Raw genomic sequence first — 22504 nt, 5'->3', positions numbered from 1 at the left:
CCCAAAAACGCTCTGACCCGCTTCTTGGTTAGGGAACGGGGGCCAGTCCTGTATGGCTTTCACCTTGCTCATTTGGGGCTTTACCAACCCTCTACCCACAATGTACCCTGGGTACTTGGCTTCCTCCACCCCAACTGCACATTTTTCTGGGTTTATGGTGAATCCTGCTCTTCTCAGGGAGTCTACAACTGCCTGAACTTGGGGAAGATGTGACTCCCAATCAGGGCTGAAGATGACGATGTCATCCAAATAAACCGAAGCGTACCGAAGATGTGGACGCAAAGTTTTGTCCATGGCCCTTTGGAACGTAGCAGGGGCAGAGTGTAAACCAAACGGTTTTCGTTTGTACTGGAAGTGGCCTTCCGGGGTAGAGAAGGCCGTTTTTTCCCTAGCTTCCTTGGTCAGGGGAATCTGCCAGTACCCTTTCGTGAGGTCCAGCGTGGTAATATACCTGGCAGGCCCCAACCTCTCAATGAGCTCATCTACCCGTGGCATGGGATAAGCATCAAACTTGGAGATTTCATTCAGTTTTCTAAAATCATTACAGAAGCGAAGAGTGCCGTTGGGTTTGGGTACCAACACGATTGGACTCGACCACTCGCTCTGCGATTCCTCAATGACATCAAGCTCGAGCATTCTTTTCACCTCTTCAGACACTGCCACTCTATGAGCTTCTGGGATACGGTAAGGCTTTAACTGCACTTTTACCTTGGGGTCAGTTACAATGTCGTGCTCGATGACATTGGTGAGTCCTGGCAACCCTGAAAACATGTCCCTATTTCTTTGAAGAAATTCTTTTGCTTGCTGGGTTTGGGGTCTAGTTAAGGTAGTAGCCACCTGAACCAGGTTGATCCCTGCATGATCTCCTGACTGTACCGCTACCACCGCGGATACCTGGTCTCTGTCTCTCCAGGGTTTCAACAAATTCACGTGGTAGATCTGGTATGGTTTCCTTTTCCCTGGCTGGTGTACCTTGTAGTTTACCTCCCCCACTTTTTCCACTCGAATGGACCTTGCTACTTGGCCAAGAACTTGCTCTCCACTGTGGGTATTAGGACAGCCACCCGGTCTCCTACTTGAAACTGTCTGACTTTCGCAGACACCCTTCTTTGGGCTTCCTGAGCCCTCTGCATGTGCTCCCTCACCAGCGGCATCACCTTTAGCCACCCTCTCTCGCATTTGAGAGATATGCTCCACTATGGTTTTGTGTGGTGAGGACTCACTTTCCCATGTTTCCTTTACCAGATCCAGCAATCCCCGCGGCCGTCGCCCATACACTAGCTCAAATGGGGAGAAGCCCGTGGATGCTTGTGGAACCTCCCGGATGGCAAACAAAAGGGCAGGGAGTAACATATCCCAATCCTTCCCATCCTTCTGGACGACTCTTTTTAGCATGGTCTTCAAAGTTTTATTAAACCTCTCCACTAGGCCATCAGTCTGCGAGTGATAGATGGACGTCCGTAACTGCTTAATTTGGAACAGTTTGCACAAGTCCGCCATCACCTTTGACATAAAAGGGGTGCCCTGGTCCGTTAATATCTCTTTGGGAAAACCAGTTCGCGAAAACATTTGAAATAGTTCTCGGGCAATGGCTTTAGAGGAAGTTTTCCTCAAAGGAACTGGTTCTGGGTACCTGGTTGCATAGTCTAGGATGACTAATATATACTGGTGCCCTCTTGCCGATTTTACCAGGGGTCCCACGAGATCCATAGCGATCCGCTCAAATGGAACCTCAATAATTGGCAAGGGTACCAGAGGGCTTCTATAGTGGGGCACTGGGGCAGTTAACTGGCAAACGGGACAAGATGCACAATATCTTTTAACCTCAACTTTCACCCCTGGCCAGTAAAACCGGTCAGTTATCCTGGCCTCTGTTTTCTCTGCCCCCAAGTGTCCTCCCAGTGTGTCGTTGTGGGCTAGATCGAGTAGCATCCGCCTATACGGTTGGGGAACCAGCAACTGCTCTATAGTTTCTCCACGGCTTTCAGCCACTCGATAAAGCAAGTCCCCCTTTAAGGCAAAATGAGGAAACCTGATCTGCTCCTGGCATTTATGAGACCCCATCCACAACAGAAACCTGCTCTCGGGCATTGACTAAGGTAGGATCCCGCAGCTGGGCGGTGCCAAACGCACCCCTGGGTACATCTAGATCTGGGTGTACTGGCCTTGAGGATGTTTCCCCTTCACTTTCCTCAACCGGAGACTGCAATGGGGAGAGCTCCTCGTCATCCTCCCCCAGCATAACCTGTAACGGGAAGACTTCCCCCCCCCTCAGAGTTTAACTCTGTTTTGCAATCTGAAACCGACACATCCTTCAACTTAATATTCTCTACAGTATCTTTATCAATAATGGGTATCTCTGTATCAGTGGGGTGGGTTGTGGGGGTTTCAGGCCCATGTTCCTCGGACTTTCCTGGCTGTCCTGGCAGCCCCATCTGTACCTGGCTCCACAGTTCGAAAAATAGTGGACAGTCCCGCCCCACTATAATGTCATGTATTAGACTTCTCACTACCCCGACCTCTTGGGTCACTGAGATATGGCCATAGGACACAGTCACTGAAACCATGGGGTATTCCTTGGTGTCCCCATGGATGCACACTACCCGTAGGGTTTTCCTTACAGGGCCAAGTCTCCCAATCACCCTGGCATGTACCAATGTTACCATGCTACCAGAGTCCAGTAGCGCCCTGGCAGGAAGGTGGTTCACCCACACTTCACACTCGAACTGTCCTGCGATTGGATCCAGGTGAGTGGTGCAGACTCTTTGCACGTAGAAGGAGCTTCTCCAACCAATTCCGCAGTCCATAGGCTCCTCCTGAAGTGGGCATTGCGCCCGGGTATGTCCCCAGGACCGACATCGCCAACACTGTAGGTCTCCTGTTCTTGGGACAGGAACCACCCTTTGAGGTTCTGTAGCAGATGATGCGGTTCTGCGGATCCCAGCGTCTGGCAGGGCTTCTCTCCTAGGCGCTATGGCTGGTCTGGTTGCCCTTGGTGTGGGTTCCCTACGCCTGGCAGGCCCAAGCAGGTCCTCCACCACAGTGTAACTTTCCACCAACTCCACCAGCTGGTCAGCGGTTGCGGGGTCTCCATGGCTTACCCATCGCTGTAGGTCATCTGGTCATCTGGCAGGGACCGCAGGTACCAGTCCATCAGTCTATTCGTTCCACCATCTGTGGGCCTGACAGTTTTTCTGGCTGCAGCCATTTTTTAACCAGCTGAACCAGTTCATGCATTTGCGACCTGGGTGGTCGGTCAGGCTTGTACCGCAAGCGATGCACCCTCTGAGCCCGGACAGCTGTGGTCACTCCTAGGCGGGCCAGGATCTCTGCCTTCAGACGCTCATAGTCGCTGATATGTTCTGCTGGGAGGTCAAAATAGGCCTTTTGCGGGTCACCGGTGAGGAAAGGGGAGATAATGCCAGCCCATTGGTCACGGGGCCACCCCTCTCTCTCCGCTATCCTCTCAAAGGTGGTGAGAAAGGCCTCTACATCATTGCTGGGCGTTAATTTTTGTAAAAAATGGCTGGCCCTCACAGACACCTGGTTGCCAACGGCAACAGCCACTTGTTCACGTCCCTGAGCCAGCCGCTGTACTGTCTCCTGCAAGGCAGCCACCTGTGCTTGAGTGGACTCCTGCTGCGCAGTAAACTGGGCGGCTAGCATCCGTGTGCTTTCCTGTTGTGCAGCTATGGCCTGTGCCAGGGCCTGCTGCTGCTGAGCCATCGCTTCCTCATTGCGACGGTTTGCGTCTGCTGAGGCTTGCTGCTGGGTCACGGTGGTTTGTGCCAAAGCCCTGATGACCTCCTCCATGTCTTTGCCTGCCGCTTGCAGCGTCTGGGCTGGCTTCACCCAAGACATGCAATTTGTACACAGTCTCTTTTAAATGTCAGTTTTTAATCGTTTTTTGCGGCTGCAAATGCACTTTTGCCAGCATCCAAAACACCAGTTGTGAAGTTTGGGGATACTAGCTCCGCAGGATTAAGTGCATAAACCGTTGTCAGGTGAAACCAAAATATATTTATTTATGAATAAATCAAAAAATAAAGCTTTTCTCCAGCATAAAAAACGTAAATTAAAGTCCGCTTGTCTTCAGCACAAAATAATACAAAAAGAAAAGCACCTACAGTTCTGTAGATAGGTCTTCACCAAAAAGAGTCCTTGCAGAGATCTTTTTGCAGCCTCCAAAACAGCAAATATAACAACACAGCCAGACAGCTCCTCAGACAGGTGTTCATCTCCTTCTCCTCCTCACCACACCTCTCTGTCTACTTCCTGTCTTTATAGGCTGTCTGTCTTCCTGGAGGTCATTAACCCCCTGTGGTCAGGGAGGGAGGCTCTTTCCCACCCAAATGTCAGTTTAGAGCCTCCCAAATTCCGGGTCCCAACTACCTCTCTTAAAATATAGAGAGGACCGCGAATCAGTCATCTCCCGGAAACTACACCCGGAATCTGTCACCCATTTTTGGGTGACCCCCTGAGGCCTACCATAATTCCCTTAAAGGGACCACATCCCGAATATAGGCGCCACATAGAACCCGTCCAGGACCCAACCTTGGTGTCCTGTACAATAGTTACATAGTCGGTAAGGTTGAATAAACACAATAGTCTATCCAGTTCAGCCTGTGTAGGTGCACGTGTGCCAGTGTCTATACTTCCCATATCCCTGTATGTTGTGTTCTTTAACCACTTAAGCCCCGGACCAATTTGCAGCCAAAGGACAAAGCCCCTTTTTGCGCTGCGTCGCTTTAACTGACAATTGCGCGGTCTTGCGACGTGGATCCAACACAAAATTGGCGTCCTTTTTTCCCCACAAATAGCGCTTTCTTTTGGTGGTATTTGATCACCTCTGCGGTTTTTATTTTTTGCGCTATAAACAAAAATAGAGCGACAATTTTGAAAAAAATTCAATTTTTTTACCGTTTGCTATAATAAATATCCCCAAAAAATGTATAAAAAAAAACCCCAATTTTTTCCCCTCAGTTTAGGCTGATACATATTCTAAATTATGTATTGATTGGTTTACGCAAAAGTTATAGTGTTTATAAAATAGGGGATAGTTTTATAGCATTTTTATAAATTATTATTATTTTTTTTTTACTAGTAATGGCGAGGATCAGCGATTCTTTGTTTTTATTTTTTTTATTTTTTATTGTGACTGCGACATTATGGCGGACATATTGGACATTTTTGACACATTTTTGGGACCATTGTCATTTATAAAGCAATCAATGCTATTTAAATGTACTGATTCCTGTGTAAATGACACTGGCAGTGAAGGAGTTAACCACTAGGGGGCAGTGTAGGTGCTATGTGTGACATTATGTGTTTTTTTTATTGTAGGGGGCGTGGCCTGGCATGTGACGTCACTGATCGTTTTTCCCTATAAAAGGGAACAGACGATCGGTGACAGCCACAGTAGGAAGCACGGGGAGAGGTTTGTTTTCACAGACCTCTCCTCGTTCTTCAGCTCTGTGACGGATCGCGGGACACCAGAGGTGTATCGGGTCTGCTGGCCCCACGGCTACGGTCACGGAGCTCAGGACCGGGTCGGGAGTGTGCCGCCGCTGGCACGCTCCCGACCCACGGCTGGGCACTTAAAAAGCAACGTACAGGTACGTGCTTGTGCCCAGCTGTGCCATTCTGCCAACGTATATAGGCGTGAGGCGGTCCTTAAGTGGTTAAGATGCACATCCAAGAGTCTTTTAAAAATATCCTTATGCCGCGTACACACGGTCGAACTGTTTGACGTACTTAGTCCGTTGAAACACATTTCAGCGGACAATCCGCTTGTGTGTGGGCTTCAGCGGACTTTTTCAGCGTGCAGTCCGGAGTACTAAGAATTTCGGTTTTTCCAAAAATCTGTCCGTCGTACTTTGGTTTCAGCGGACAATACGGTCGTCAGTATGCTAGTCCGACGGACTAAGAATGGCGCATGCCCAGAAAGGATTTACAGGGCTTTGCTGTGTCTTGGACTTCCTATTTCTAGTCCCGTCGTACGTGCTGTACACGTCATCGCGCAAGCTTTCGTCGGACTGTTTGGGTATCCGTGTGTGGTCAAGTCCGTTCAGTGGAAAGTACGCCGGATTGTACGTCGGATTGTATGACGGACTAAGTACGTCAAACAGTTTGACCGTGTGTACGCGGCATTACTCTCCGCTGCCACCACCAATTGTAGAAGAGGGTTCCACATCCTTATTGTCCTGACAGTGAAAACCCCCCTTGCGCAGTTTAAGGTTCAACCACTTTTCCTCCAACCTCATTGTGTGGCCCCATGTTCTCTGACCTTCCCCAGATAGACAATGCAGGAGGGAAGGATCTATGCATACAGGATGAAGCAGCCTTTTTTTTTTTTTTTTTATACACAAGGCAGAGGATTAACCCTCTAAGTTCCACAGTGATTATAACAAGTATGCAGACTGATTTTACTGTTGACCCACTCTCTGTGTTTATTGTCTTATGCCCTGTTATTCACTGGTTGTTACAAAACTGTTACATTCATAGCTTTAATACAGAGAATGCATTATGGTAAAACAAATTCTGTCTTTACAACCACTTTATTTCAGGCTTGTAATAGATTTTTCCAGTGACCAAATCTTCCTGCTTTTTCTTTAATGTTTACTTATTTAATTATACTTATAATCTATAATGATAGAAAGTTGCAGCAATTTATGAAAAACGATATGTCAGAAAAAAAAAATCTTTGTATGCCCTTGTTTTATTTACACGGACTTTGTATAGCCTAAATCAGTGATTTGCCTACCTAGCCATGTATAACAAAGAGGACAAAAATTGACATTCTGTAGTTTTTCTGACACCACAAAGCATGATCGTGCATAACCATGTGCTGTGGAGCGTTGCCGTGCAAGTGCATTGAAGGTGATTTGACTAATGTGTTGGGGTGCCAATGACATTTCATCATGACAATGCAAGCACACTTCACTGGGGACTTATTGGATTGCTGGTGTTTTTTTCCTGTAGATTGGTGTTTGTATTATTTTTCAGATCAATAACTATTGAGACTTATGACATTATTTTAGCGTGTGCTTGACAAGTCAATAAATCTCAGTTGTGTTTCTTTTGTAAAAAGCTTTTTTTATTTGTATTATGGTTTAGAGTTCTGGTTTATCATAGTTTATTTTTAATTTCTAGTCTTGGCTATTTTTTTTGTCTCTTTTGTTAAGTTTTTCCAAGTCAGGATCATGCCAAGAATATCTCGATGACCTGTAAAGAGAGCAAGAAGAAGGAGGAACAAATTGTAGTGCAAAGCACAGGGTATCGAACCAGGAAAAGAACAGTACATGGTGGGAAATGTGAAGACCACACAGCCCTATTGGTAATCTATTATATTAATCTTTGCTTTCTGTAGTCTGTGTTATACAGTTCCACCTTGAATTAAATCCTGATAAAATTTGGGCAAGTCAGATTATAAAAATATGCATAGGCAGACATTACCTTTCAGAAAAAATGCCACGCCAAAAAAAATCTGAGTCCGAGAATGAGGCAGCTGAATTTTTATGCAAAACTTGCCCATATCTTTAAAAGTGAAGTACAGACCTGCTTTTTTTCTGCTTCAAGAACCTTTCTATTAGCTGTGCTAATAGCAAGCCTAAGGCGCTTGGGACCAAGACTTGAATTAGCTTTCATTAAAACTTCAAGGCAGAATTTCACTTCTCATAATAAATAGAAGTCTTTTCTGATGTCTTTCTGCTTAAACTGCCCCAATGTGCTTTTCTCTCACTTACCTGGTCAATCTTCAGTCTATACCCCTGTTCAAAAAAAAAGAATTCCGAGCCTTGACTTCCTTTAGCATGATGTGACCATCCAGGAAACATCTTCTTCCATCATGCGCTGTCTTACTGCATTATAGAATAGGGCAGGCTTTATCTTTTATCTCTCTGGACCACACCTCCCTCATTGCTGGGCCACTTTTTTTTTTAATTTCCACACACTTTCTACTTCTCCCTTTTTAAGATGGCCATTTACTGTGCAATCTGATAGTTGATGGTAGATCTGACGGAGATTGAACAATGTAGTGTATTGGTAAATCTAAATGAAATTGTACAGAGCTTGTACAATAAGACTGCAAGTCCAACTTTATACAAGTACATTTGAGGGGTTGGACAGACACACTCAGCTGTCATTGTTCTTGTATTGCAGCTCCAGTTGAGGGAGGGGGCTATAAACACAAAATTGCACTTTTAGGCCCCATTCAAACCTAGTGTAGTGGGTGTAGTGGGAGTTCTAATTTTTGGCAGGTTTGTCCTGTGATACACATAGGGCTGCCCATGGATTTCAAGGAGCTGCCCTATGCAGGGCAAATGCGGCAAAGTAGGGATATTTTGGTGCATTGTGGTTTGCATGTCTGTTACTGCATGCTTTGTCACATTTGTTGCACGTTTTTTTTTTCTCACAGGAAAATGAGTGTGCTTTTGAGTTTGGGGTGCCGTTAACAAATAATGTCACCGCAAGCATGACTAATTCATTTTAGGTGTATAAAGGTGATCTTACACTATACAATATGATTGTACAATCTTCTTTAGAACACACTCATCTATCCAATCAGGCAGGCCCTTGCACTATATAGATGATAGTAGATCTAAAGGAGATTGTACCATCCAATTGCATACTGCAAGCTTTGTAGACATCCAGGGACACACTTCTCCTGTTTCCAATACTACAGCTCTGCTCCACATAGGCTGTTATGTGATCACGAAGGATGAGCTCCGGCGTGTTTGCACACCCCACGTGCAGAGCCAGGAAGTTGACACTGCACTGCGCTGCGATAATCACAGACAGTGAGACATTTCCCAATCTCTGCAGCTGCGCATTGGGACAATGACTGCCTGTGGTTTGCTCAGTGCAGTGCCGACTTCCTGGCGGGTTCTGCACCTGGGGTGTGCGAACACGCCAGAGATCATCCTTAGTGATCACTCAGTTTCTTCTGCTACAGCGTGCACACTCTGCCAAATGATTGATCTGTGCAGGGAGAAGGAGAGGAACAAATCTATCAGCAGGGGAGGACACTAGCTGTGTACTGAGGAAGAACGGAGCCCACTGATAATGGCTGCATTGGAGACGCATGGAAAAACAAAGGGGGGCAGGAGCAATCTCCTGGAGGGGAAGGGCAGGTGCAGGGTTTGTTTTAATGAGGACAGCTGCTGAAGTACTCACTCACACTACTAACAGTTTCCCCCGGAAGTCATGGAGGCATTTTATATAGTAGAAACTGGAGGCTGAGGTGAGGCCTACCCTAAAATACAGGGTCAGCTCTTTCCTTTTTTCCAACAGAGGTACATTAATGGTATACTGGTACATAGGGAAGCTGTACTTGAAATAACAAAGATGAACTTAGCCTTTCAGCTACCTTCTCCTTTAATTCTACTGAACACATTAACATGCATTTCTAGGTAACCTCTGCCCAGTTTTGTAACGGGTACATGTGTGCATATGTATACGTGTGTGTGAATGTGTGTTTTTATATATATATATAATATATATATTGTAGAGGGTCAGCCTGGGGCAGGGTTAAGAGGGGGTTAATTGAAGAAGGCAGGTACTTCCCCTTCAGCCCTGCTTTATTATCAGGTGTGCTGAAAGTGTCAGTGTGGAGTTGAGTAGGAGAGAGAGACACAGCAGCACGCCACAACGTCCATTGCTGGAAGGTGTACCTGCTGGGTGAGCTTAAACCACAAAAAAGACTTTAGTTGTGTTTGGAACCATGAACTGTTACCTCTAAGCCTGTGGGCTGATGAACTGTGAGCTGTACCTGTGTGCACATCCGTGTGATAAGACAAGTCTGTCTGGTCTTATGTTTTGTTTTTGCTGTTTTGCTGAATAAAAGACAATTTTATTTTACTGGACTGCCTCTGAGCCAGCTCTTCACCCCTCTCCCTCTTCACCCCTACAATATATATATATATATATATATATATATATATATATATATAATGGTCAGCTACCTTTTTAGATGCACATGAACTTAAATGGCGTCTTAGTCTGTAGGGCTCAATATTGAGTTGGCCCACCCTTTGCAGCTATAACAGCTTCACGTCTTCTGGGAAGGCTGTCCACAAGGGTTAGGACTGTGTCTATGGGAATGCTTGACCATTCTTTTGATAGTACAGAGAAATGTAGCTATAAACTCGTGAAACTGAGCGTAGATACAGGTATGTTCATAAATAAGCATCTTCCAACAATGAATCATTCAAATATAGTTATCACACCGTATCATATGGTAAACAAAGCGAGAAAAGGATATATAGTTTTGAATAATAACAATACAAAAGAGAAAAGGAAGCAAGGTACAACATAATCAGGAGATGGCACCAGGAAATTCAGGAGGCTTGAGGGTTATCAGATTCAAGGGGGTATACAGAGTCATCCCATGTCTTCCATATTTTATAAAAGGGAGGGTAGTGTGTCCTCAATTTTAGCAGTCAAGTGTTCCATCCTATGTATATGCGCCATTATGAAAAGAAAGTGATTTAAAGAGGAAGTAAACCCTGATGGGTTTACTTCCTCTTTTTTTCCCTGCAAAGGTAAAGCATAATGGACTACTATGCATCGCATAGTAGCTCATTATGTGTCACTTACCTGACACAGGAGCCAGCGAAGTCGCCGCTGATCCCTGTAGTCCGCCGCATCCATCTTGCTGGTGGCGTCTCGCAGCTCCGACCAATGACAGCGGCGAAGCCGCGATGACGTCACTCCCGCGCATGCGCACGGGAGTCGCGTCTCGCAGCTACGCCGCTGCCATTCGGCGAAGCCGCGATGACGTCACTCCCGCGCATGCGCACGGGAGTCGACAAATTAGGCAAATCCATTCTTGGACTTGCCGCATTTAGTGCGCCTGCGCGCCGCTGTCTACGGCGCATGCGCCGTAGACAGCGGTGCCCATTTTCGGGCAAATATCTCCTAAACCATATAGGTTTAGGAGATATTGCTTGGACCTACAGGTAAGCCTTAATCTAGGCTTACCTGTAGGTCAAAGTGGTTTGAAGGGGTTTACTTCCTCTTTAATGTGGGTGGAGAAGTGGAGAGCAAATGTCTAGGGATAGCTCTCTTAGTGGCCAGAAGGATAAAGGACGTAAGTTTCCGTGATGCATTCGATATTCCCGGGAAAGGGAGGCCTAGAATGAAATGCATGGGATTCAAAGGTATGGGTGTAGATAATAAAGTTTGTAGAAGATCTTGAATTTTAGTCCAATAAGGACCCATGAGAGGGCAATCTCAAAATATATGAAAATGAGAACCTATGGACTCGCTGCATCTCCAGCAAATATTGGAGGTGCCTGGGTTGCGGGCATGCAGCAAGTCCAGGGTCTTGTACCAAAACAACAAGATCTTAATGGCAGTTTCCTTCTGCACTACACAACGTGAAATTTTGGACGCAGACTCCCAAATATTCCCCCAGTCTAATAGAGAGATTGGTCGTTGCAATATGTGAGACCATTTTTTCATGTAGTTATGTGTGATTCTGTTAAAGGTGAGGTTTTATGCAAAATTTTGTGTATAGAAGAAATCTGTTTGGGTTTGTAGGGGCCATTGGCGCACAGAGCTTCAAAATCAGTAGGTTTCTCCAAGGAGAGTGAAGGGGGGTTAGAGTGGAAGTGTTTGAATTGTATGTATGAGTATAGAAGGGAGGCAGGGGAGTCCATATTTCGTTAGCAGATCTGAAAAAGACATAAGTTTGCGTGCAGCCGGGTGTACGAGATGTTGCAATGGAAAAATTCCGGGCCGAGTCCAAGGGAGCATCCTTGTATAGGACAGTCCATCAGGTATGTCTGGATTAAAGAGTACATTTAGAAATGGAGAGCATTTGGAGGATAGGGAAAACTGCTTCGCACATCTCTTCCAAATAGCAAGGGTAATGAGCATCAGTGCCAAGCAAAGGGATATCAGCTGAGACAAACTTAGTTGAGGAAGGCCATCAGGGTCTTTTAATATCCCTTTTGCTTTACAACATTCTAAATAAATGCAATAAAATTTACTGTAACACAGAATTGACAATTTTGTATTACTGTTGGCTACTGAAATCCATGCACACACCCACTATGTTGTCATGGTCTAGTTGTCTAATTTACTTAGAACCCTTTATTTGAAACAATACATGTTTCTTTTTCTGATTCTGTTGCTTAACCACTTCAATACAGGGCACTTTAGCCCCCTTCCTTCCCAGCCCAATTTTCAGCTTTCATCGCTCTAGCGCTTTCAGTGACAATTGCGCGGTCATGCTACACTGTACCCAAATAAAATTTTTATCATTTTGTTCGCACAAATAGAGCTTTATTTTGGTGGTATTTATTCACGACTCCGTTTTTTTATTTTTTGCGATAGAAGCATAAAAAAAGCGGAATTTTGGAAAAAAAACAATATTTTCTTTTTTCTATTTTAACCACTTGCCGCCCGCCCTATTACAAATTGACGGCGGCAAAGTGGTTTCATTATCCTAACCGGACGTCATATGACGTGATTAGGATTATGAGCCGCTGCGCGCCCCCGGGGGCGCGCATCGCGGCGATCGTTGTTGCGGGGTGTCAGTCTGACACCCGGCAACTACGATCTCGGTAAAGAGTCTCCGACGGAGACTCTTTACCATGTGATCAGCCGTGTCCAATCACGGCTGATCACAGTGTAAATGGGAAGAGCCGGTGATCGGCTTTCCCTCACTTGCGTCTGTCAGACGCGAGTAGAGGAGAGCCGATCGGCTGCTCCTCTGACAGGGGGGGTCTGTGCTGATCGATTATCAGCACAGCCCCCCCGAGGATGCCCACACTGGACCACCAGGGACACCACTAGACCACCAGGGAAAAGGTAATAAAAATCCATAATCCTCCCTAGACCACCAGGGTGCCAGTCAGCACAATGGGTGCCAATCAGTGCCCATAATGGATGCCAATCAGTGGCCACAATGGGCATCACTGATTGGCATGCATTATTGTTTGGCACTGATTGGCATCCATTACTATAACACCGATGCCGCCTATGAGTGCCCACCTGTGCCGCCTATGAGTGCCCACCTGTGCCGCCTATGAGTGCCCACCTGTGCCGCCTATGAGTGCCCACCTGTGCCGCCTATTAGTGCCCACCTGTGCCGCCTATCTATGCCCACCTGTGCCGCCTATCTATGCCCACCTGTGCCGCCTATCCATGCCCACCTGTGCCGCCTATCCATGCCCATCCGTGCCGCCCATCCGTGCCAGCTATCAGTGCCAATTTGTGCCACCTATCAGTGTCCGTCCGTGTCGCCCATCCGTGTCGCCCATCCGTGTCGCCCATCCGTGTCGCCCATCCGTGTCGCCCATCAGTGCCGCCTATCAGTGCCACTTCATTGGTGCCACATTGGTGCCCATCAGTGCCACCTTATCAGTGCCCATCAGTGTAGCCCCATCAGTGCCCATCAGTGAAGGAGAAAACGTACTTATTTACAAAGTTTTGAAACTGAAACAAAAAAAAACATTTTTTTTTTCAAAATTTTCGGTATTTTTTTATTTGTAGCGCAAAAAATAAAAACCGTAGAGGTGATCAAATACCACCAAAAGAAAGCTCTATTTGTGGGAAAAAAATGATAAAAATTTCATTTGGGTACAGTGTAGCATGACCGCGCAATTGTCATTCAAAGTGCGACAGCGCTGAAAGCTCAAAATTGGTCTGGGCAGGAAGGTGTTTAAGTGCCCTGTATTGAAGTGGTTAAAAGAAATCAATAAAATCTAATTTTGTCATAAATTTAAGCCAAAATGTATTCTGCTACATGTTTTTGGTAAAAAGAATTCCGTTAAGTGTATAATAATTTGTTTGATCATGGACATATGTACGCAAATGATCATGTACATATGTGTGCAGGTGATCACGTACATGTGTACAGATAATCATTGGGACATGTGATTTTAGTGGGACATATGTGGGGGACATGTTTTTATTATTTGGGGACATGTATGTTTTGGGGACATGTGTGTTTTGGGGACATATGTGGGGACATTGTGTTTATACTGTGTGGTGTGTTGTGTGTTTACACTAGACTGGTGATCAGTGACTAAAAAGCTGTCCTCCGCTCTCCTCAGCAATGACTTCTGTGTGAGGAGAGGAGGAGCCGATTGCCTAGCAACCGGCTGTTTATTTACATCACATGACGGCCGTGATTGGACATGGCCGTCATGTGATCAGGAGGGCCAATCACAGAGCCCTCCTGCCGATCTGAGATGCGTCGTGTCTTGGTGACACGACCACATCGGGATCGCGCCGCTGCGATCCCGCTCCTTCTGAAGGACGTTCCTGAACGTCCTATCAGAAGTAGACGGCTCCCACCCGGCCGTATATGTGCATTGGCCAGGTGGGAAGTGGTTAATAATAAAGAAATAATACTGCAGATTTCTCAGTAGGATGAAAAAAAAATAAAGAAGCAGAATGTAATCTCTGCGTGAAAACATGTAAGGTTGACAGAGTTTGGACTTGCCGTTTAATAAAAGACAAGCCTTTGTTTTCGTTTTATTTATTTTTTGTTTTTTTTATTATGGCTTATGTTGTCCATAAACTGGTTAAATAGACTTGCAGTAGATTTTTTTTCTGTGATTTGAGCTCACATAGCTCACTATGTGCCAGCTCAGACTGTTCCTTTTCACTGGACAGTTTAATTTTCTTTGGCTGCCTGCTCACACATCTAAATTGGTATTTGTAGATCTCTTGATCCATGGCGCTTGCACAACTCATTTAACTATCAGGGCACAACTAGGCAGCCACTTTCAGTGGAAGAGCGAGCTGAATGTTGCTCTGTGTCTACACGATAACATTGATTTAACCACTTCAGCCCTGGAAGATTTGGCTGCTCAATGACCAGGCAATTTTTTGTGATGCGGCATGGCGTCGCTTTAACTGACAATTGCGTGGTCGCACAATGCTTTATCCAAACAAAATTGACATCCTTTTTTTTTATTTTAACACACAAATAGAGCTTTCTTATGGTGATATTTGATTACCTCTGCAGTTTTAATTTTTTGCGCTATAAACAAAAGAAAAAAGACAATTTTGAAAAATAAATAAAACCTTTTTTTTTTACTTTTTGCTATAATACATATCCCAAAAATATATATAAAAACATTTTTCATCATTTTAGGCAGATATAGATTCTTCTACATATTTTTGGTTTTGGTGCAAAAGTTATTGATTCTACAAACTATGGGATAGATTTAGGGACTTTTTATTTTTTATTGTTTTTACTAGTAATTGCGGCGAGCTATGATTTTTAGCGGGACTATGACATTGTGGCGGACAAATCTGACCCCTAATTACGCTTTTTGGGGACCAGTGACATTATTACATTGATTAGTGCTATAAAAATGCATTGATCAATGTAAAAATGACACTGACAGGGAAGGGGTTAACAGTAGGGGGCGATCAAGAGGTTAACTGTGTTCCCTAGGTGTGTTGTAACTGGGGGGGGTGGGCTGCCAGGGACATGACAGAGTTCAATGTTTCCAATGACTGGTAAAAGGCAATCGGGGGGGGGGGGGGGTTGCCAGTGGACATAGAGCCATTAGGCAGATGATAGTCCTTAAATATATACCTATTTCAGCATCTGATAAGCCTCATTTACACTTCTGCCCTCATAAGAGCAATCCATGTTGGAAAAACAGTCATAAAGAAGAAAGGAGGGTGCACCGACCTTGTGCATTACCAAAGCATGATTCATAGCTTTGGTTCTGAGGAAGAGGGTGAGTTTTATGTACATGTATCTCCTCCTCCTATTTTTTTGTCTCTTTCTTTCTTTGGAAAGTATCTTTTTGGTAACCGTGCTGTATGCTTCACTGAAGGACGAAATTACAAACACACGCACACAAACACACACACAATATTGTCAAAACTGTTGAGCCGTCTGCCTTTACATGCACATGTACTTTAATGGCATCCCAGTGTTAGTCCGTAGGGTTCAATATTGAATTGGCCCACCCTTTGAAGCTATAACAGCTTCAACTCTTCTGGGAAGGCTGTCCACAAGGTTTAGAAGTGTGTCTATGGGAATGTTTGAGCATTTTTGAACAGTTTGGGGCATTAGCCAGTGCATTCCATTGGGAAACAAATTTAAAAGAGTGAATAAAGAACAAAAGTCCTGGATTGCTTAACTCTAATGTAAAAATGCATATAAAAGCAAAGGGGAAGGCCTTAAAAAAATACAAGGCTGAGGGATCATCATCAACATTTCAGACTTTTTTTTTTTTTTTTTACAAAGAATGCAACAAGACATGTAAGGGTGCAATTAGGGCGGCTAAGATAGAAGACGAAAGACACATAGCAGAGGAGAGCAAAAAAATATCCCAAGAAATTCTTTAAGTATATAAACAGTACAAAAAGGGAGGACAGACCATATTGGCCCCATAAAGAATTAGGAAGGACATCTGGTTACAAAGGATGGGGAGATGGCAAAGGTATTGAATACATTCTTCTCCTCAGTCTTCACAAGGTAGTTTGGGGGCTTCAGTAACCACAACTGCAGTGTTTGTCCTCATGACACATCACAAGAGTAATGTAAGAGCTGTGAAAATGTGGAATAGACTCCCTGCAGAGGTGGTTATGGCCAGCTCAGTGGATTGCTTTGAAAAAGGCCTGGATTATTTCCTAAGTGTACGTAATATAACTGGGTACTAACATTTATAGGTAAGGTTGATCCGGGGAAAATCCGATTGCCTCTCGGGGGATCAGGAAGGAATTTTTTCCCCTGCTTTAGCAAATTGGATCATGCTCTGCTGTTTTTTTTTGCCTTCCTCTGGATCAACTGTGGGTATATGGGCTGGTATTATATATATATATATATATATATATATATATATATATATATATATATATATATATATATATATTGTTGAACTGGATGGACTTGTGTCTTTTTTTCAACCTGACTAACTACGTAACAAGAAGCACCCTCATGGCTAACGGAGAACAGAATTAAAAATAGACTTGGGAGACTTAACATGAATAAATCACTGGGACTAGATGGCTTTCACCCGAGGGTACTTGGGGGAACTCAGTCAAGTAATTGCCAGATACTCTTCCTAATTTTTGCTGACAGTCTATTGACCGGAATGGTACCAGCTGATTGGAGAAAAGCCACTGAAGCACCAATATTAAAAAAAGGGCCAAAGTTCATCCCTGGGAATTACAGACCAGTTAGCCTAACATCAATAGTATGCAAGCTCTCGGAGGGGATGATAAGGGACTAGATACAAGATTTTCATAATGAAAACTGTACCATTAGCAGTAATCAGCATGGATTCATGAAGAATCATTCTTGCCAAACCAATCTATTAACCTTCTATGACTAGGTGAGCTGCCATCTAGATAAAGGAAGGCCCGTAGGAGTGGTGTATCTGGACTTTGCAAAAGCATTTGACACAGTTCCCCATAAACGTTTACTGTAAAAAGTAAGGTCTGTTGGCATGGACCATAGGGTGAGTACATGGATTGAAAACTGGCTACAAGGGCAAGTTCTGAGGGTAGCGATTAAATGGGGAGTACCCGGAATGGTCTGGGGTGGGTAGTGGAGTCCCCCATGGTTCTGTACTGGTACCAATCCTATTTAATTTGTTCATAAATTACCTGGAGAATGGGGTAAACAGTTCAATCTCTGTATTTGCGGACGATACTAAGCTAATCAGGGCAATAACTTCTCCGCAGGATGTGGAAACCTTGCAAGAAGATCTGAACAAATTAATGGGGTGGACAACTACATGGCAAATGAGGTTTAATGTAGAAACATGTAAAATAATGCATTTGGGTGACAAAAATATAAATGCAATAAATCTATCCCCCATTTTGTTTTTTGGATATATATATATATATTTTGGGGATATTTATTCTAGCTTTTTTTTTCAACATTGTCATTCTTTTGTTTATAGCGCCAAAAAAAAAAAAACGCAGATGTGATCAAATACCATCAAAAGAAAGCTCTATTTATGGGGAAAAAAAGAGCGTCAATTTTGTTTGGGTACAACATCGCACGACTGCGCAAATGTCAGTTAAAGCTAAGCAATGCCGTTTAGCAAAAAAGGGCTTAGTTAGGGAGGGGGTAAATCCTTCCAGGCCAGGGCTGAAGTAGTTAAACTGCATTGAGGGTTCTCTACTGTAAGCCCTTGTACACACGGTCGGACATTGCGATGGACAATGTCCGATAGGACCGCGTTGTCGGATAATCCGACAGTGTGTGCGCTCTATTGGACTGTTTCCGTCGGAGTATCCGACGGACCAAGTTTTTCAGCTGGGCTATAAAATTTTCCAACGACATGATCCGATCGGACTTTGTCCGATCGTGTGTAGAGAATTCCGATCGGACAAAGTGCCATGCATGCTCAAATCAAATTCCTAGACCAAAGCTATTGGCTACTAGCCTGAACGTAGTCTTGTCCTAACGAAATAACGACATTACGTTAAGTACGATCGGATTTTCTGACAACTTTGTCCGACTGTGTGTATGCAACAGATTTGGACAAAATCCGACGGATTTGGTTGTCGGAATGTCCGACCGTGTGTACAAGGGCTAAGAGCGGCAAGGATGTGGAATTCCCTTCCACAGATGGTGTTTTCAGCAGGGGTCATCGATAGTTTAAAAAAAATATTAGATAAGCACCTTAACGACCATAACATACAGGGATATACAATGTAATACTGACCTATAATAACACACATAGGTTGGACTTGATGGACTTCTGTCTTTTTTACAACCTCGTCTACTATGTAACTATGAAACAAATATAACGCTTGACAAATACGGTCTTTCGTTTAATCCATGCTGTCTATTGCTTAAAATATTATTTTCTATCTAAACTTCTTTTATGTAGTCTTTTATTGTAGGCAGGGTTCGCTCTAAGAAATAAAAACGCAAGTTATTGCTGAAAAAAATTTGCATTTATTATTTTATTCTATAGGAGACTACACCCCCGATCAGTGGATTTCAGCTGCATTGTCAGGCCCCTGTAGACACTTCCTCCAGCTCTCTGCCTGTACTTCTGTAGGGATTTCAGTTAGAAAGCTTGAAAGAAGTGCCAGTGGACTGCAATGGACTCGCATAGTCCATTGAGAACTACAAATCTGTCTGCCACGGTTGCCAATTTTAAATGTGACAGTGGCTGCGAGGTAAACACCCGCACACTGTCAAGTTTGGGGGTTGGAAAACAGGTGCTTAGGAACTCATTCCATGCTAAATAGGGTGAAACATGTTCCTAAATGTGAAGTTTGCCTTTCAGCTCTCCAGTACCTTCCCAACTACAGAAGTTAAAGTAACTGGTCTGTAGTTAGTTTGTAAAGACTTAGATCCCTTTTTAAAAATTGGCACCACAATGCCAATCCAGGGTACTATGCTACTCAATATAGTGTCTCTAACCATTAGGAAAAATGTCTTTGAAATAACAAAGCTCATCTCCTCCTTGAGGTCACGTGGGTGTATGCTATCTGGTCCAGGTACTTTTCTTTAACTTTATTTTGTCTAAATGTTTCTGGACCATAGCAAAGCCATTGTCGCTCATTTTGGGCTACTTCAATACCTTTCCCATTATGGACTTGAGTTCCCCCATTTTCCTTTGTCTACACAGAGCTGGAAGAAGGTAATACATTTGACTTTTTTGTGTCCCCAGTCACCTTGCTCAGGCTTAGCCTTTTTACTATTGATATATTTGAAGACATTTTTGGGGTTTGTCCTACTCTCTTCTGCAACCTATCGTTCATTTTGAATTTTTTCAGCCTTGATTTCCTATTTACTTATACTGTTCTATTCTTTATAAATTTAAATTATAATAGTGTTCCTTCATATGTATTATTTTTAAATGTTCTTTTCACATAGTGACACTACCACCTTTCTGTTTTACCCCATCTATCTGAATGAGAGCATAGCATAGAATATTAATGGCCCAGTCATGTGAAGAATGGAGTAAAGATTCAGCAATACCAAATAAATCATAGTTTTCTTCATACACCAAAGCTTCCAACTCTCCAATCTTGCTTGGGATGCATTACATGGATTTAGATATGTCCTCTAAACACACATAAACGCAGGTTTGGCAGTGTCTGTGCGAATGAGGCCTAATTCAGGTACATATATCCAATCTAGTTCAGATTCTTTACACTATTTAGATTCAGCTACTACTATTAGATTCATTAAATAGCGACAGAATATACAATACTGAGAGCTAAAATATTTACCGCTTCACATGTTCTTGTGAACAGTTAAAGGAGATGTCCAGCCTAGGCTCGTTGGGCTGGACTTTGCCTTTGGGTCACAGGAGTGCAAGTCATTTTGCACTCCTGTGACCCGTTTTCAGCAGAGAGCGGTCTGAAGTCTGCTCTCCACTGACGTCACTGGAATCAGTCCAGGCAGCGCGTCATCCTGACTCGGGCAGTCTGGATACACCAGAAGCCTGGACTGATGGGTTTCTCAGCAAACCGCTGAGACGGCCGTGCCCAGCACCTCCACAGCTCAGCGCTCCAATGAGCATGGTGAAGCAGAGCAGGAGAGATGCTGACTGACAGGCAGCAGCTCTCCGCTCTGGAAGGTGAGAGAACCGAGCCATGGGTGGTGTTTGGTGGCTCTGCTCTCAGTGAAGAAGCAACGGGGATATGAATCTAAAAAATAAACAAAAAATATATACTTCTCTTTTAACTCTGTGTTATGTTCTATGTGTTTTTTTGTTTCTCCTTCGTTTCACCGTTGTGTTTTTATTGATTTGTCAAGAACATCTGAAGAGGTAAATATTATTGCTCTCAGTATTGTATATTCTATTGCTATTTATTGAATCTAATAAACTTGGTATTTTTACTAATTAGTCCCTACTATGACCCTTTGCTGCCATGGTAACCGCTATGCTTCCCAGGTCATCTTTACCAGGTTCCCCTTTTTTGCCTAGATTGTTTTGGTTATGGTGACAAAACCTGATTTGGTGTGTGTTACCTCCGTGGACCTTCTGTGTTGTGTTTAACCTTTACATTACTTGCATTTATAAAAATACATTTATTGATGTAATGAAATAATACTTGCATTAATTTGTATCTTATAACTGCCTGCAGTTTAGTTTCAATTCCGACTCTAGTTCTCATATATTTGGCCATTTTTCATGAATAAAACATGAATTTTCCTGAGAAAGTGTTAATTAAAAAGTGCCTAACTTAAGTCATGTCACCTAATTTATTAAGGTAGACACAATTGGTAAATTTTGCATAGCCAGTGCCCTTTTTAAAATGACTGCATTTTAAAGGGAGGGTGTTTTTTTTTTATCCATTTGTTTCCCGATTTTTTTTTTAGTAAGGACATAAATAATAGTCTCAAGACAGGCAGCCTCTGTTGTGCTGATTCTATGCAACTGATAGTGCTCTAGGAATCATTTATGTTTGTATTTTTTATGAATTAAGGTTAATGCACACACTGGAGTAGAAAGATGTAAATGGGCCTTTAAGCCCCGTACACACTATCAGATTGTCTGCTGAGTTTTTCCTTCAGATTTACCAAAACCATATAATATGAGGTCAAACCTTAGGAGTTTCAATGTGTATGCAATCAGGCAGGCCCTTCTACTACATGGTTTTGGTAAATCTGAAGGAAAAACTCAGCAGACAATCTGATAGTGTGTATGGGGCTTTAGTGTTAGGAATATGTTACAGCTCAGTGATATGTATGAACTATAGTCTAGTACTGGAATGCTTCATTAGCAGTTTGCTAATAAATAGCACTTTATGCTAGAATTTGATTCTTTATGGAAACACTAGGCCCCCCTATGCTGTTTGATCTAATAAATAATTCTCTGCCATTAATTTGAATAATACGGCAGAGATTTAGCCCTGGTTCACACCAGTGCGACTTTGAAAACCTGCTACTTCCACATGATTTCAAAGCCGCAGATCAGTGCAATTTGCAAGTCCGATTTCATTGCGAAAATTGGAAAAAATTTGTGCAGGAACCTTTTTCAAAGTCGCTGCGACATGAACTATTTCAACAGTTCTGGTAATAGGGTTGGAACTGTCAAATCACATGACTGATGACACTGGTGTGCTTAGACCACAGGGTAGCCAAGTAAAAAAAAAAAAAAAAAAAAAAAAAAAAAAAAAATCACAGCTTAGGGGCAATCCCTGTTGTCCAACTACCTAATTGCCAACACATGGCATTTTTTTTAAGCCTATCTTCAAGGAGTTAGTATCTAAGAATGCATACTGTGATTTTTTTTCTTCCATTTTTTTCTTGAAGACTTTTCTCTTTGTGTCAAAAAAAATAAATTAATACAAATATTCCCAGCTCAGTTGTCAGCCTGCTGCAAAGCCAAATTGACCCAGTCTAATAGTTCACAACACAAACAAGAGGTTTAGTCACACACATTTTGCAGATATATTTGTAAGCTGCAATGGGCATGCCAAGGCACCCCAGTGTACTGCTTTCCTAACTATGATTTTGGTAGTCTCCCAAATTGGAGCACATATAGCAGTGGATTGATGGAGGGCTGGTGTGCCCATCCCTCCCTAAAGGTACAGGGACTCC

General features: G+C 43.5%; 1 protein-coding gene across 2 annotated transcripts in view; it reads left to right on the top strand.

Moving 5' to 3' along the window:
* BRCA1 (BRCA1 DNA repair associated) overlaps positions 1-22504 on the top strand; it is a 353109-nt gene that overhangs the window by 54232 nt on the left and 276373 nt on the right. For both annotated transcript variants that reach the window (XM_077459504.1, XM_077459503.1), the window contains exon 6: positions 7185-7336. In XM_077459504.1, the coding sequence (XP_077315630.1) occupies positions 7185-7336 (152 nt within the window). The remainder of the gene's footprint in view (positions 1-7184; positions 7337-22504) is intronic.

This window comes from Lithobates pipiens, unplaced genomic scaffold (genome assembly GCF_037356315.1).
Source record: "Lithobates pipiens isolate NorthernLeopardFrog02 unplaced genomic scaffold, aLitPip1_a1.2 Scaffold_28, whole genome shotgun sequence".
Classification (NCBI taxonomy): domain Eukaryota; kingdom Metazoa; phylum Chordata; class Amphibia; order Anura; family Ranidae; genus Lithobates; species Lithobates pipiens.
This window is presented reverse-complemented; position numbering and strand designations above follow the sequence as displayed.